This window comes from Coptis chinensis, chromosome 7 (assembly GCF_015680905.1).
Source record: "Coptis chinensis isolate HL-2020 chromosome 7, ASM1568090v1, whole genome shotgun sequence".
NCBI classification, from domain to species: domain Eukaryota; kingdom Viridiplantae; phylum Streptophyta; class Magnoliopsida; order Ranunculales; family Ranunculaceae; genus Coptis; species Coptis chinensis.
The window spans coordinates 85380933-85397543 of record NC_141462.1 but is presented as its reverse complement, the minus strand read 5'-3'; the positions used below and the strand labels follow the sequence as shown (position 1 = coordinate 85397543).

The 16611-nt window shown below is 34.2% G+C and overlaps 1 protein-coding gene across 2 annotated transcripts; it reads right to left on the bottom strand.

Annotated features, from left to right (window-relative positions):
• Positions 1–6760: 6760 nt before the first annotated feature.
• On the bottom strand, positions 6761–12622 carry LOC147489544 (auxin transporter-like protein 2). 2 transcript variants are annotated; one of them, XM_086570416.1, is made up of 9 exons: positions 12323–12622; positions 11552–11789; positions 11273–11458; positions 11070–11182; positions 10668–10851; positions 10472–10569; positions 9164–9371; positions 8818–9075; positions 6761–7324 (listed from the first exon to the last, which is right to left on the bottom strand). In XM_086570416.1, the coding sequence occupies exons 2-9, from the start codon at positions 11726–11728 to the stop codon at positions 7100–7102; spliced, it is 1449 nt and encodes a 482-aa protein (XP_086426542.1). In that variant the 5' UTR covers positions 11729–11789; positions 12323–12622; the 3' UTR covers positions 6761–7099. The 2 variants fall into 2 exon arrangements, with proteins under 2 accessions (XP_086426542.1, XP_086426543.1); XM_086570417.1 differs by having other exon boundaries at positions 11879–12530.
• Positions 12623–16611: the final 3989 nt, after the last annotated feature.

Genomic DNA, 16611 nt, shown 5'->3' with positions numbered 1-16611 from the left:
AATGTCGGAAATCAACGATATCATCAAAGTAGCTCAGATCTACCAATCTTTCGTCAGAACATTCATGAAAGAAGAAACGAAGGTTGTTCTCCACTTCCTTGTCCAATTCAATATCTGGTAGTGTACTCGCGTTTTCTGTTAGACACAAAATAACTCGTGTTAGTCAACAGTTTACTCGTAGTCATAGCTAGTAAATTCGTGGACGGCAAAAGTTCGGTACGTCAATTATTTGCCTAAGATTCGAAATTTTCAACAATAATACTTTTAAATATTCGGTCCAATAAAACGCTAACGGTAAAAATACGATATACGTGTTTTAAACGGGTATAATATCTGAATATATTTCTTTAAAATTCGGCTATATATTTTACATTTAAAATTTTGATATATAAGTATATAACGTTTTATTTTTATTTTTACAATTTTATTCATGAAAAATAATACAAATGTCATTTTATTCGCCAAACCTTATAATTAGCGAATAATTCGCGAATAATTCGCAATTATAAGCCCCGACCCAACCAATTCGCGAATTAAACCAGATCATTCAAAAATTCAAATTATTCGTTTTATTCACAAACCTTATAATTAAGAAATAATTCGCGAATTACTAGCTATGCTCGTAGTACAATTTTCAATACTTATGTTTTGGCTTGCCTCGAAATTTGTTCGGCACTTTAAATTCGTCGGATTCCACTTCCCTCGCAAGCGTATGCAAATCTATCCCATCCGGTGTATACTTTTGGGAACCCTTTAAAACTTCGCTTGAATCCTTGAATTCAACTTCAAATTTTATGTACCCTTTCGTCAAGATGGCTTTTCGGTCGATCAACGCCGAAGATTTCTTGAGCCCCGAACCTTCATTAAATTCATTTTGTAAACGGTCTTATTTCTAGTAAAGATCAACCGAACGATATTGGTAGTTGTCCCGGTGCTATTTGCCACCACTCCAATAATTGTGCAATTTCTTTGTTTCAACGGAATTGCATTCCCCGCAATTTAATTGTGTGTAAGTCATTACTACTTCATCTTCTTCAACTTTCGTTTCAAATTCGTACACTTCATCAATCTCAAATTTCTCGAGTCCTAGTATTTTCTGTATTTCCTTAAGCGACCATCGACGCGGTTCCAGGTAGTCGTTGTACCTGTCACCTTCTTTCCACCTCACCAAGTCTGCAATCGTCATCGAGTTTTCTTCTCGGTTATTTTTCACTACGGTAGTTCTACCTGTAAAAAAAATAAATAAATAAATAAATAACCAAAAAAAATAAAAAACCAAAAAAAAAAAAACGGGTCGGAAAGCACCAAAACCGGGTTCACTGGACCATATTAAAGGAGCGCAGGTATGGTGCCCCTCCTTTACTGGTGGGCACGGTATCATGTTTGGAATATGATGAGATATGTATAAACTGCTGGGCACGGTATCATGTTTTATTGACACAAGTTTCAAATAAGAGGACACAGGTACGATGACCTTCATTAGATGGCGCTATACCGTATAATGTTTTTGTTAAAACAAGTTTTTGAATCTGGCGCCATTTGGTCTCGCCATTACATCGTTTTTTCAGTGTGTTTCGTTTACAAACCAACCACAATTTACTACCTTTATCCAAACCAACCAAAGTCTATATCTAAACAAAGGTTAATGGCAAGAGACGTACCTGTTAGTCGACACGGAGAAGGATCACAGCGCTATACAAAAGCAGTGTTGGCGATACTGCCGCAGACGCTTCACTCGTTTTTTACACCACGACTCCTTTCTCTATCTTACTTAAAGTTGGAGAGGAAGTTTTTGGATCGGTTTACAAGGCTATTTAATGGGAAGCACGCTGTAGTGAGCGGCGAAAACAGACGGACATGCGTAACACAGTTTGCGTTGAGGACGTGATCAGCACAAAGTTGGAGTAGTGTTAGTTGCTGAGCTTCCACACAGGAATCTATACGGTTTAAGGTTTTTGTTTTGACAACGAGCTGACGATACTTGTTTACGAGTATTTGCCTATGGGAGCCTTGGTCAAGTTCTGTTTGGTGAGCGTAAGTGTTTTTCATGGATTGGGAAAAGCGGCAGCATAGCCACTGTTTATATAGGGTTTCCGCGCTGGTTTTCCAGTGCTGGTGGAATTCTTCTCCAACTCTGACTTCATCTCTACTCTCAATTCTTATCTCATCCGAACACTTTGAGTCCAATTACGGTTTAACTTCCTTTTATTATTATTATTACTATACGGCCCCTACGTTTAATTTTCAACGGTATAATCCAAATATCGCTATTCCGTTGGCACGCTTCGTCGAATTCAGATTTCGCGTTATCACGTGACGCGTTCGGTACATTTTCGCCAATCAATTTCTTTTGCAATTTTATTTATGTGTATCTTTTATTTTTACCACATTATTTTTCATAAGGAACTACGTGGAAACTTGATCCCTAGATAACAGATCTTGGGTACGTAGGCAGCCATTATTTGGTTCAGTTTCATCTCCCCCAACATCAAATTCCTCTGTTTCTTAGTGTGTTCTTTACCATTGCTCTCGTTGTGTTGAAGCAGTTTATTGCCGAAACACTTACCATGTTTTGTTTTTGGGATAATGAAATTGGAAACTCTCATAAAAATACTCATATTAGTGATTTTGCAAAGAGATTCAACTCTTTTATCTTATTTTAAGGGTCAAATGGTGTTCTTGATTTACATTTATGTATGATTTCAAATGGTTAGAGCATCTAATTTTTTGATGCTATGTTGTAATAAATTCAAATTTGTTAGTTGTATGGTGGAATGGTAATGGAAATTCTTGTGTTTGAGTCGGATCAGACAAAAAGGTAAATAAATGAGATGATCGGATTCCGCCAGACGGTGGCACGCTGGCGTAGTAGGTAGATGATCGATTTGGAGGAGAATGACACCTTTGTTCAGAGCCCATAAAGAGATGATGAGTTGACTCATTGAGTTTACTTCTCTTGTCTTGTTAGTAGTTACTAATGAATAGGAAGATTTGGAACCATTACTATTAGAAATTTAGAATAGGTGAAAGGGTCACTCTTTTTTTTTGTCTCTATAGAGCTAGGATGGTCCTACGTCCCCCCATAAAGGGTCAGGACTAGGGGTGCAAACGGATAGGTTCGGATTCGAATATGCCTATATCCGAATCCAAATCTGAAAATTTATACCGATATCTGAATCCGAATCCAACGGATATTAAAAAAATTATTGGAATCCGATTTCGGATATCGAATAATATCCGATCCGAAAATTAATATTAATTAAAATTTTATTTGTTTTGAATAATTCATTTTACCACTATAAAAACTATTATATATATATATATATATATATATATATATATATATATATATATATATATATTTTGTCATTTATTATTATTATTTTGTTATTATAGTTTTATATTATTAGTTTATGATTTTATATAATATTTTATACAATAATAAATAAATTAATTAATTATATATAATAACTATTAATTTTTTAAATCGGATCGGATATTTTCATATGCGGATATGGCAGTATCCGAATCTGTATCCAAAACCAGTTCGGACATAAAAATTTATCCGAATCCGATATCTGAAATTTTTAGATAAATATCTAATTTTTCGAATAAGAATTCGAATCGGATTCTAATATTTAGATATCCACATACACCTCTAGTCATTAGTCATGACCCTAGTATTCCTCCTCACCTATATACCAATGTCCATCTTCTGCTTGGTCATTTTTCATGACGATTTTGCCTCGACAGAAACTTTAAACCCCAACAAAAATATTTGTCAAATATGGAAATTAATTTTGGGATAGGAGTGTTACAGTCTTCCGATATAAAAGGTGGAGCTATAATGATGATGGGTCCCTAATTTTTGTGTTTTAGTAGGGTACGTTGCGGAGGCCACGTGCACAATGACTAGTCTATGAGTAGTGCTTTCGCGTGAGGCCCTCATAAATATTGGTTGTTTACTACTTTACTCATAAATAATGGTTGTTTATTAAGGCTAGGAGCCTAGGAGACTATTTACAGTACAAGTTCAAGAAATAATGTGGCAAAATAGCAAATTAATCACTTTAATCCCTTATAACTTTGATTGATTTTTATAGTAAAACATGTCTAAAATGATCTCAACATCTCAAAATAAAAAATCAAAATATTCATTTCTATTTAAAAAGTCAAATATTACGAAGAAAGAATCGCAGTATTTAAGACCCTTTTGATTTGAAAAACAATTTTAAAGTAGCAGCTACACGACACTCAAAATTGTCACAACCAGGGGCGGACTCAGGGTATTCAAGTGAATACCCTCAAATTTCTCTCAAAAAAATAATAAAAAAAAATAGTAGATTTAAATGTTTAATATTTAATTTAGCCCATTCGTATTTAGCTAAAAAAAAATGGCTCGTTAGTTAATGATTTTTAACATTTTAGATTATGAACTCTGTAACGTAGGCCAAGTCCACACATTTATTTTTACTCCAATTAATAATTCATTTCGTTTTTTTTCTAGAAAATTTCTCAAATGTTCTCGATTTCTCAATCACCTTCGCTATTATTTGAACATTTTCTCAGATTCATTTATCAAACCATCTCAAATTCTCAATTCAATTTCTCGCGGATATCATTTTGCTTTTTGAAATCATATATTTATACTCATTAATTTTTATTTATTTATTTATTTTACATAACACTAAAGAAATTTTTCGTTGTTGAATTTCCGATTTAGCTTGAATACCCTCGACGAAACTCCTGGGTCCGCCCCTGGTCACAACCCCTCATCAATTTGACAATTTCCATAAAGCTTCTATTCTGTCTTCTTTCTGGAGCTCGTACATGAAGTAAGCAGGTATGGTTGCGAATTGGAAGCACCAAAACAAAATTGTTTTTTTGAAGGTTCTATTCGTAACGTGGATATTTGTAAAAAAAACAATTAGATCTTATGCAATGACCATCTCTTTAAAGCCCACATGGACGACATTGCGACAGATAAATACTTTTGTATGTTTTTGGAACATTAATTTCATTTTAAAGCCACCACATACTATGAAATCTTGTTTCTAGATCCCTCCCGAGCCGGCCAGATATAGTAAAGTTGAATTTTGACAGTATGTATCAACACCAGTTACAAAGCAGAGTGTTATGCTAATGTTTTGGGAGTAAAAATTGTTAATTATTACACAAAGTTGGTTAAAAATTTGGATAAAATTTGAACAGTTGAAGTAGTGGCTTCTTTTACTAGCGGAGAAATCATTTAAATCCCTCTCCATTACTCACATATACAGAGAGGCCAACATTACAACTGATATCTTGTCAAAAACATATGCAAGTTTGCAAAGAAATGCTTCGATCATCACTGAAGAAAAACCTTCATGGCTTATCAAATGGGAAAAACCATATAGCAAATTTGTAAGAATAGGCTAGTATTACATGTTATGTACCCAACTTGTTGGAGTACACATAACATTTCAGTTAGAACCTGAGTTTGGGTTTCCCATACTTAAACCATTCTTTTGTATTTTTCTCTTTATTAGTATATTTAAACTTACCTAGAAAAAAAAACACTCAAAAAGGAAATACAATTAAATTTAATCAAATTTAAACTAGTATATATATTTAGTCCGGATCTTAGAAGTACGTACTTAAAACAAGTACGCAAGTAAAATTTCACGTAGAAAATGAATTAAAACCTAATATTTTGTGGATATCATCTACTTACTATACACGTCATCTCTACAAAATTTCAATTCATTTGGAAATCTCTAATCTAGACAAAAGATGATTACAAAAACACTATTTTCTGGATTGTTAGATTTTCTTTTTAAAGATGACAATAATTTTTATCTAGGTTAGAGGTTTTCAAATAAGTTGAAATTTTGTAGAGATGGTCTTTATGAGGAGTAGATAATATCCACAAAAAATTGGATTTGAATTCATTTTCTAAGTTAAGTTTTACTTATGTACTTATTTTAACTTAAAATAAAGATGTACTTTTAAAATCTGGACTATAGGGTCAAAGGTTCTAACTAAATTTTCATTAAAATAAGGATGAAGTTGATTGGGTCATTTTCTCTCATTTGATTAAGTGACCACAAAGGACGATACAGGATTATGGACTAGGAGTATATATTTATGGGAGAGGTTCTACGGACATATTTTATAAAAACACGTAAACAAACTTAAATTCGTTAGGGCATTTATAAGATCTAGATTATGCTATTTTTTTTTTTTTTTTTTTTTTTTTTTTTGTAGATATGTTCTCCTAACTATTCTAAACATCGTCACAAATAATAAAAAAACTCAAAAATTTCTAAATTTGTCTAATGCACTTAACAAATTATAAAATTTGACTAATTATGGGCCGTTCATTTTCACCATATTTTATATTATATTTGGCAAGTTTAGAAATTTCTAAATTTTTTGATTATTTATGACAATGTTTAGAATGGTTAGGAGATCACATCTAAAAAAAAATAGCCTAATCTAAAATTTATAAATACTTTAACAAATTTGAATTTGTTTACATGTTTTTATAAGATTTGTCCCTAGAACCCCTCCCATATATTATATATTTGACACATGAGAATCTAACATGGTAAGCCATGAGAGCTAGGACCATACCGCACTCATCACCTAGTACATTTTTAGTCAAAACGATCCATAAGTAACATGTCCCCCTCAACAACCTTGGATGCCACAGTATCCTTCAACACAAGGTAAAGTATCGTTTGCATATTTTTTTAAGAAACTTAGGTAACATGCTAGATTGCTAGTATAAATGAGCTTTCAAGGTAACATTACTAAATCTTGTCTGATAAAAAAAAAATACAACATTGGATAAAAAAAGTGTAGAAAATCTAGACATATATTAATTTGCTTACCCTACACTTTGATAGCAAGGAATCATCACAACACTACTACTACATATATTAACCCCAAAAAAAATTAAGAACAAAATACCGAAACCAGCACAACCAGTTTGGGAATGCATTGCTGCACATTCCCATGTATAATACAAGATCGATAAGAAGAATTTTGTTGGTGTAGTAGGGCATCTGCAAATTGAGTAGATTCGATGTGGTTCAACCCATTCGCATCAGACGACTCAGTGATGATGGACCGGTGCAGGTGCCACTAGTGGTGGGGGCTTGGCACATTGATAACACTTAGCAAAGAGACCAAATGTATCAACTTGCCTGACAAAGTTAGTCACACTAGCCCACCCACCAAATCCAAATCCAACGACTAACACCCATACCACAATAAAAGTGTTGATAGCATACATTGCTGTCCAGCTTGGAAGGAAGAAAGGAGGTTTCTCTGCTGCATTCTGCATTATCAAAAATCGGCTAATGTTAGAATTTTCAGAGCCACACAAAGAAGCCGTAAATATCGTTATTGACCAATATACTAGACTCCTCATTTTTCGATATGTTGAGGCCAAGGCAAAAATTGAAAATATATGATTTTTACTATATCAAATATTAGATCCCGATTTTACAAAAAATATGATTTTGCGACATCTCATCGGTTTAATGAACTCATGTGAACATTTGAAAAAATGACTCAATGAGTCAGCATGCCAGCTAACCAGTGTGCTACATTAAGTTGTAGTACTATGCACATAACTAAGGGATAAAGACATCTTACCTTCCTTCATCAATTAATTGTATTGAAATATAATGCGCATAAAATTCTTTTGTACCCTACATTTTCATTTCTCACGTGATTATCACGTGGATATAATCAATAAATCAATAATGTGGAAATCTCCAATAAATTGCAGATGTATTTGAAATTCAAGAATGTTTTTAATGGGGACCAGCCATCAGATAGATACCAAAACTATTTGATCTATGTCCCCACAGAAGAGTAAGTGAACCATGCGAGATCTCAATAACTTCACTTAGCTTTATGCCCCCATACGTATTTGTTGACCATGACCAAAAAGTAGATTAAAACGAAAAAATTACATACTAGTCGGTAGTCACTAGCATCAAATCAAAATGATAAGCTTAATTAATACTTACTACGGAGAGTTAAATTGATATTATAATGGTTATAGTATGAAATGTAAGAAAAAATTATTTATCAAACAAAAATATGTAAGAAAAAATTACGCATCAAAAGTAGAAATCTCGTGAAGGATATTAAAAATGAATTGACTAAGGAGACGCCACCGTGAGCTATATATATAGGTCGCAAGCTCACAGGTCAGCCTGTAGCATTAGTGCTCTGTAGCATTAGTGCATTACTCCTGCTGTATACACATGGACAATAGACCGCCTGTAGCATTAGTCACGAAATTGATATACATACATATAGACACTGTACCCCAGATATTTTGGGCATTATGACCCATGGCTACGACTTACCACAAAACAGAGGATTGACACAACCGAAGGGGCCCAATGTAAAAGAGAGAGGGAGGACAAGTCTAGAAAGGAAATCTAATCTCTCTGAGGCCTTGGAGATCACAAGTTCGTGGTGTTGTCTACTGATGAAAAAGGTCCCACTATGGGATGCTAACCAACTAAGAGATCCTTAATTGGTCAAAATTCAATCCATTCGCATATAATTATAACCATTATAGTTATCCGCCGCCCGACGGGTTGACTGGTCGCATTATAAACGCCTATAGATAACCTACAAAAATGATGCAGCGCGATTGCTGAAATGACCATTCCCCTCAGCACAAGGTAAAAGTGCTAAACAATTAACTGAGTGTCAAAATTCCTATGGGCTGATAGAGTTACTTTTGTGTGGGGTACTGATGCTAAATAAATGGGCAGTAAGGGTAGCAGAGATGAATATAATGCGTACCTGACGGGCAGAGGCTTTTCTGTAAGTGAGCATATGAGCAAGAGCTGGTATGATGTAGACAGTGAAGCTAACCAAAAGAGCCCCCACAGCTGAGTTGATAGGTCCAAAGAAAGGGAAGATAATTGCCAAGAACCAAATTGGTACGACCACAGGAAGCCTGGCAAGTGCCCTTAAACATATACTCTTAGTATCGTGCATACCGATCACCTTTTCCCATACGAAGTATAACGGCGTACAAGCAAACCCGAACGTAATGAACTGCACAAACGAAGTTACATTTAGAGAAATGGCATGTAATTAACCTTAAATTCAAGTACAACAAGCCAAGTAGATAAATAGTTTATACCTGGTGAATGAGCATGAGGATAACAGCAGCATCACGAAAACCGTTCTTGGGAAGAAGGGCGAAAGCATTGGAGTGATTAAGTAGTTCATCGCCAAAAGCCCAGTAAACGGCTGAGGCTGATGGAAGTGTTAATGTGAACACATACAAGGTAGCAATTAGGTATATGTACTTGAATTTCTGAGGTTTCCACATTGCGTGCATAATTTCCCTGCATTATATTATATAAAAAGCGGAAAATTATTCTCAAGTCATTGAAGTATTGAACATAGGGTGAACATATTCCTTCAAGAAAAAGTACTGTACCTGATTCATTTCACTTTAACTAGGACCACAGGACCACAAACATTAATAACGGTATTAATCATACATAGAAAAAGCTGAAAGAAGATATGATACTCAAAAATGACTGAAGTTTATACTCGTATGCCAAAACTTCGTCCAGCGGTATGTTTTCTACATAGTAAATGAACATGATTTCAAATAAAAATCATTTATTGATCCATGGCAAAATAATGTCATTGTCTGCCATAATATTAATAACAAACATAGTACAAAATATCAGGATATGGATATTTATCGATATTCAATTTTTAGATATGTATCGTGGATATATTTTCCTCTTTGGGAATATTTGACATTATTTTACATGTAAATATCGTAGATATATCCAAAATATCGACAAATATTGTAGATATTGTAGATATTTTTTAATATATCATGATACATTATTTATATTTATTTGAAATATAATGATAAATATTAAATAAAATTGTTATATACACAAAATATTCTCAAATATCACAAATATCATCGAAATATCACTGATATTTACAGTCGTATATATCTCTAACATATCGTGATATTTATATATCTTTTTTTGAAATCTAGATAGATATCTCCAAATATCATGATATATCGAAATATTTTATACTATGCTAACAAATACGCGCCAAACAAATGACTCAGTTATTTATAGTTTGATACACAGTACACAACAGATAACATAGGCTGCAAATTACTTTCAGTTATTCCTAGAAAGAAGTCAAACAGGACATTTTATAGAGAATGTGCCTATATGATATGTCTAAATTCAATTAAAAACTGAGGAAATTACAAACGTGAATAAAAGATTATACACCGCTAAAATGTAATATAGTTATTTATATAAGTTGCTTTTGGTAAAGAATATAGTTATATAAGTTGTCATTATCAATTCTAGGACAAGTACTAAATTGAAGTAAAAGGACTAAATTGAAGTAAAAGGCTGCAAATGGATGCGTTGTGAAGAAAGATTTACACTGTACTTACACAGTGACAGCGTGTCCACCGAAAGTGTACAATATATTAGTAGCACCAGTAAAATACAGAACCAACTTGTGAGGAGCGCTGTGGGTCACTCCGTCAGCCTAGAAAAATATGCATAAACTAGTTTAATACGAAATAAAAAAGAATGTTAAATTAAGTAAAGCTAAATCAAACAAGAAGAGAAGTGTGAAATAATTACTTGGCCGTGAACAAAGGCAGCTATGGTCATATACCAGGCAGTGTATGTGGTCATACCAAGTCCTAGAAAAGACCAAATCCGGTAATTATGAAATGAAGGTATGAACACTGTCGTTGCACAGCATGCTCCAAAAATATATGTCCATGTCCTCTTATCCAATTGATCGTTTATGTAGTAAATGTTACTGTTCTCACCAACATCACAAAAAACCCAGATTCAGTCATATATGATGATCATTTAAGTGCTTGTTGAAAAACTAGTTACATTTTCAATTACGCGTGTTTTAAGCAAAAATTTCCCATCAGTGTCAAACGCGTGGACTGATGAGAAAATATAACTACTGTGTCCATATTTTGAGCTGGAAGCAAGCGAAATATTCAAGAACCAAAAAGAATTACTCACCTTGCACAAGCAATAAGTTGAATGACTGAACCAAAGAGGAGAAATATACAATTGAAAGCCAGTCCAATTGCTTTCCAGTAAGTACCAAGTAATCCATCAAGTACTTCGAACCACTGAAGTTCATAACACAAGAAGGATCAAGTAGGGTCTAATATCAACTTTCACGGTTTTGAAATTTTTAGAAAATTGCAAGAAAGTATTACCTGAATAACATGGTTCTTGAAGTTGGCATTTTCTTTCTCTTTTCTAGTTCGATATTCTATATAGAGAACACTTATAAGATAAGCTGTCCAACTACCCATAATACCATAAAACAACTGGAAAATGATCCCTGATAGCATTCCAAGTTGAGAAAATGAGTATGGTAGTGTCAACAGCACTTGTGCTACCTGCAAAATTTTCAACAAGTCAGAATACATTTTGAAAAAGTGGTATCATTTTTTTCAAACATTTAAGCTTGTTTAGTCGTTGGAGTTGTTTACTTGATTTGAAGCACAGCTAAACCAAGCATCATAAACAGAACCACCATGCCAAAGAAAATTCTTGACACTGAACATAGTTTGATCTTCCTTTGAATTTGCTACTTCTCTACTACCATCATTTTCTGTTTCATTGTAACTTGAAACAATTGCTTCTTCAGCTTGCTTTTGTGACAACATTGTTTGTAGTAGTAGTAGTAGTCAATGTTGTTCCGTTATCTTTAACGTTGTATATTTAGATCTGTAAAAAAAACAAAAAACAGACAAGAAATGAGACAAAAACTCCAATCATCAAACATGAAGAAAATGAAAGCAGATCTCAAAACCCACTTTTCTCTCTAGTTCAAAGCTTGCAAAGTACAGAAAACATAACTTCTTGACAAAACAAACAAAGAGTGTTTGGTGGTTTGAATTTTTGAAGAAATGAACGAAGGGGTTGTGTGTGTTATTTAAGTTTAAAGAGAATTGCCCGCATTGGACGAGAGTTACAGCGAACTGAGCGAAGTAAAGAAAGAGAGAAAGGAGAGCAGAGTCATAAATGACTTGTGTGTTTATTGCAAATCTTCGTTTCAAATCTTTTCACAACAAACTCAGCCGAAAATTCATTTAACTGCCGCCCTTTTTCTCTCTGCACAAAAACAGCACTTCTCTCTGCTCATTTCAATAAACAAGAACGGCGTGTTGTCGAATCACATAAATAATACTCACACACCCTTTACTCAGAATTTCACAACTAACAAAGAAAAGGACTTAAATCACGTCTCTTTTTATCACCTTTAATATACTTCTTTCTTTAACATAAGTTTCATACTTTCATTCCTTCTTTCTTGCAAAAAAAACTTTTGAAGATGAAGGTGGTGGTGTTCAAGTGATCACAGAGTGTGAGAAAACAAGAATAGAAGTTTCTAAGTTCTAACAAGAGTGGGAAAAACCAGAATAGAAACTAAGAATGAAGAGATCTGTTACAATGGGAGAGATCTGTTCTCTTTCTCTCTCTTTCTTTGGTATATATAGTTTTGAAAAAGTTTTGATTTAGATCCAAATCACTCTTGTTAATTATTCTAATTTTGGTTTAATTCGTTTAATTAATTCTCCACGCCGTTTTCAACTTATCTGAGGATAACTTAGTGAGGTTAAGTGGACCATGCCAATCTGCAATTCATTAAAGTGAATCTCGAGGATTGATTATATTCAGCTCAGCTTGTAATTGAGCTGTTAGTTGTAAGCCTGTAACCGAACAATATTGGATTTTTACAAATGGATTAGCCACGTGTTTTTTTTATTGCACGGGTTAGATTCCGTGATTGAGTTTTTGTGCCCTATATCTAAAATACTTTAAAGAACGCGACTGTTAGCTACAGTCCCGCAACAGTAGTTTATTAATTTTTTATGTAACTCTTGGTTACTTCGTCATTTGTTATTTGCCCCTCTATTTTTTATTTATTTACCTAATTTACCCCTATCTAAAAGAGAGAAAAGTTGTTGGGGGCTTTTGATGGACACGTGGAAGAGAGAGAAATGATAGGATGAGAAGAGATAGAAAAACGTGCATAGCACGTGCACCATTCTAGTAAAAGATAAAAACAGACAAGAATGGCTCTAACTTAAATAGAAAAAATGGGAATTAACATACAAGAATGGTTATAACTTAAATAGAAAAAATGGGAATTTTTGTGTTTTGGTCCAAAAATCGATCGTTTATTGCATTTAGTCCAAAATTGCCGTTACAGTTAGTGGACTTAACCTTTACTGTTAATTGACCAAACGGTCCAAAAAAACTCTATGCTTATGCTTGCATATTTCAAAATGGCTAAAATACCATGCATACACTATACACTGATCTTTTTCAAAATGTTTTGTCATCAAATTTAAACATGCACATCTAATGGCATATCTAGACATGAGCATATCCAACGACTCTAGCTCTTCCTCCTTCCTTCACCTACTAAATAAAATTCACCCTAAAAACACCCTTTCTTCGAAATCTCATGGAAGACATTCGCTGTAAACTAAAGCAAGAGCTGTATTGTACGTTTTGGTTTTTTTTTTTTTATGTTGGGTTGGTTGTGGAATTATGGAATTTTGAAGAAGGGAAATGAGAGTGAGTAGATTATGGGGAGTTTGTGAATATTGCTTATGCTAAAGGGGTTAACGTTGTTGTGGCATCGGGTCAAATTGGAAAACTCAGTTCACAAATTGAAACTGATTATTATGGGTTTCTTAGAGTTAAGTGGCAGAAAAGGGACAAAGCAAAGGAATGGGTATCTACCCAAAAAGATTAGGACGTCAATTTGTTTGGGTATCTTCTCTTGTTCTTTCCATGCCTTCTTCATCTTCCCCTTTTGTTTCTCATTTGAAACTCTCAAATTAGATAAAAGAAACTCATAATTTTCACCCAATGCTTCAAATCCGTTCTCATTGCTCATTTTTATTGGGTCTTGAGTGAATTCGAAAAACAGAAAATCGATCGGGCCAGCAGTGTAACTTCAAGTGACGATTTTGACAAATTAGAAGTTACAATGACATACTCATTTCTTGCATTCTTTCATTTTGGTTTTAAACCATCGATTCCTTCACAAATACAATGATTTTTCGGTTTGACATTTATGTTTTTTTATTTAGGTAAATGGAGATGGCTTGTAATGGATTTGGAGTATGAGCCGTGCCTTGAATTTGTGAATTATGGGATTGGGTGTTGACTGTTGAGGTTCTTGAGCTTGCAATTAAACTAGCTATTTACTACTAAAGATCGTGTTATTGTCTGTTTATTTCCCGCTACAAAATAAGGGGATGTGGTCGAAACACGTGACAATGATCTAAATAATCATGGTGGGAGAAAAGCCGTTCGATTAATAGCAGATGATCAACTAATGATTGTTGATTTTGTTAACATGCACTACATTAATTCTCTTGCTGTGAATTCTACCGTCCCTACAAAATTACAAATAGTTTTGGCGGAAGTTTTCTAGAGTAAGATTGTTGCTAGTCTTGAGAGAGTTTGAGTGTTTTGCTCGCCAAAAAGCAATTATTGGATGTTTACAGTCAAAACATGTAAAAGATTTTTTACTAGTTATTCCGATGGAGGAACTTTGACAACATATGTCGCTGGTTGTCACACCCCGAATTTCGACAAAATTCGGAAAAAACATTATTTGTCCCCGACTCTTCGATCTCCGAGGTGTGACGCACTCTCAACTTCCAAAAACCCATAAACAGTTTAAATATGCGGATAATTAAAACCAAAAAAATTTTAACTTAAACAAAAGTCATCTTCATTACCAAAAACAATTTACAAATGAAAATGCAAATAACCTTATCTCAATCGAAAATCTATATCACCTCGAGGAAAACAAAACTTATCCCGAGATGAATGCTAACGCAAAACCACAAGCGAACCAATCTTCTTCATCACTAAACCTCGCCAAGACTTATCAACTATGTTCATTTATCTGAACACACCCGATAAGCAAACATGAAATCGGGTCACATTTATAAACAATCTTTGGTGTGAGTAGCCCTAAAACAACATATACTTATGCAAATATAAACACAATCCATAAGGCGCTTAGTTCCTCCACCGGAAGCTTTAACTTTCAACGACTAATATAACATACTCAAGTACAATAATTAAGGCGCAGTAGTTCCTCCAATCGAGGCCTTTAACTTCTCACTAACCACACAACAAAAACTATACACATCATAAATAAGGCATGTAGTTCCTCCATCGGTAGCCGTTTTAGGTTCTAACTAAACAAATAACCAACCAAACATATTACCATAATTAGATTATTTCGGGCTTTCTTTGTGTCCCTAAAATCACGTCAGATCTATGTCTTTACCTAGTTTCCTGGCTACCACAATCGCAAAACCCAACGAACATGTACATCCACATGCCTCCCTTACATAATGAGCCACTCCGCGGCGTAACCACCTCGAAATGGATGCCGCGACACCGTAAATCCTCACACGGAAGCCAAATCTATGTAAAGACCGCCACTATTCGGCATAAAATATTGCGATCATCGCTTCTATTTTGCGAACGGAATAATCAAGTTAATTATTCGGCTCGCCAGCCAGGGGCCACCGGGGCCATTCAAATTTTAATCGAACGCCGGAAGGGTCAGGGCGCCATTCCAAATTTTAATCGAACGCCGAAGGGCCAATCACATGAGTTGTGGTAGTCGGGTTCTGTGGATTTTCGCTTTCACGTAATTTATTCAGTGTCATACATCTATGACTCATAAACATTTCTACTATATCACGTCGCGGTCAATTACCTTATTGCACTAAGCCACAATCTCTAAAATATCTCAATATATCTCATAACCATATTTCATACTTTCACGTGCCAATATCTTATTGCAGACTACACCACACTCCCGCGTGGCAAATATTCACCAATGCTATATTAGCATCTCACATATAAAAAATAATGGAGTGTAAATACATTTCTCCAAGATATTGCATTAATACAACTATCCTAAAGCATATTATATCATGTCACAATGCTTCAACGTATTCACATACATTATAACGTTATTAGGAATATAATATCTCCTAACATCTCAATATCGTCACGTGTCAAAAATATCTGTAATATCAATGTCAAATCTTTATTAGATAATGACAACCAAATATATACAAGCTTCCACAAAGATTTTTCTTACTATATGTGTCCATATAATATACACATAAAACGTAGCACAAATAAAATTCACACCCACAATCAAAGCCCAATATGTATATGATTTACACACTACTCACGCCAAATCTAAATTAGATAATGACCAACCAAGTTATACAATATCCGATAATACATTATTACTATATTTGTCCATATAAACAAACATATGAAAACCGGAAAAGTCAACATTCACAAATAACGGTCAAAAGTCAACACCTCATGGTCAAGGTCAAACTCAACATGTCATGGTCAAAGTCAAACTGGCATCGTCAAAGTCAAAGGTGAAAGTCAACCGTCCATGGTCAAAGGTCAAAGTCAACTGTCGATGGTCAAAGTCAAACTGTCATCGTCAAAGTCAAACCGGTCGCTTTAAGGTGTT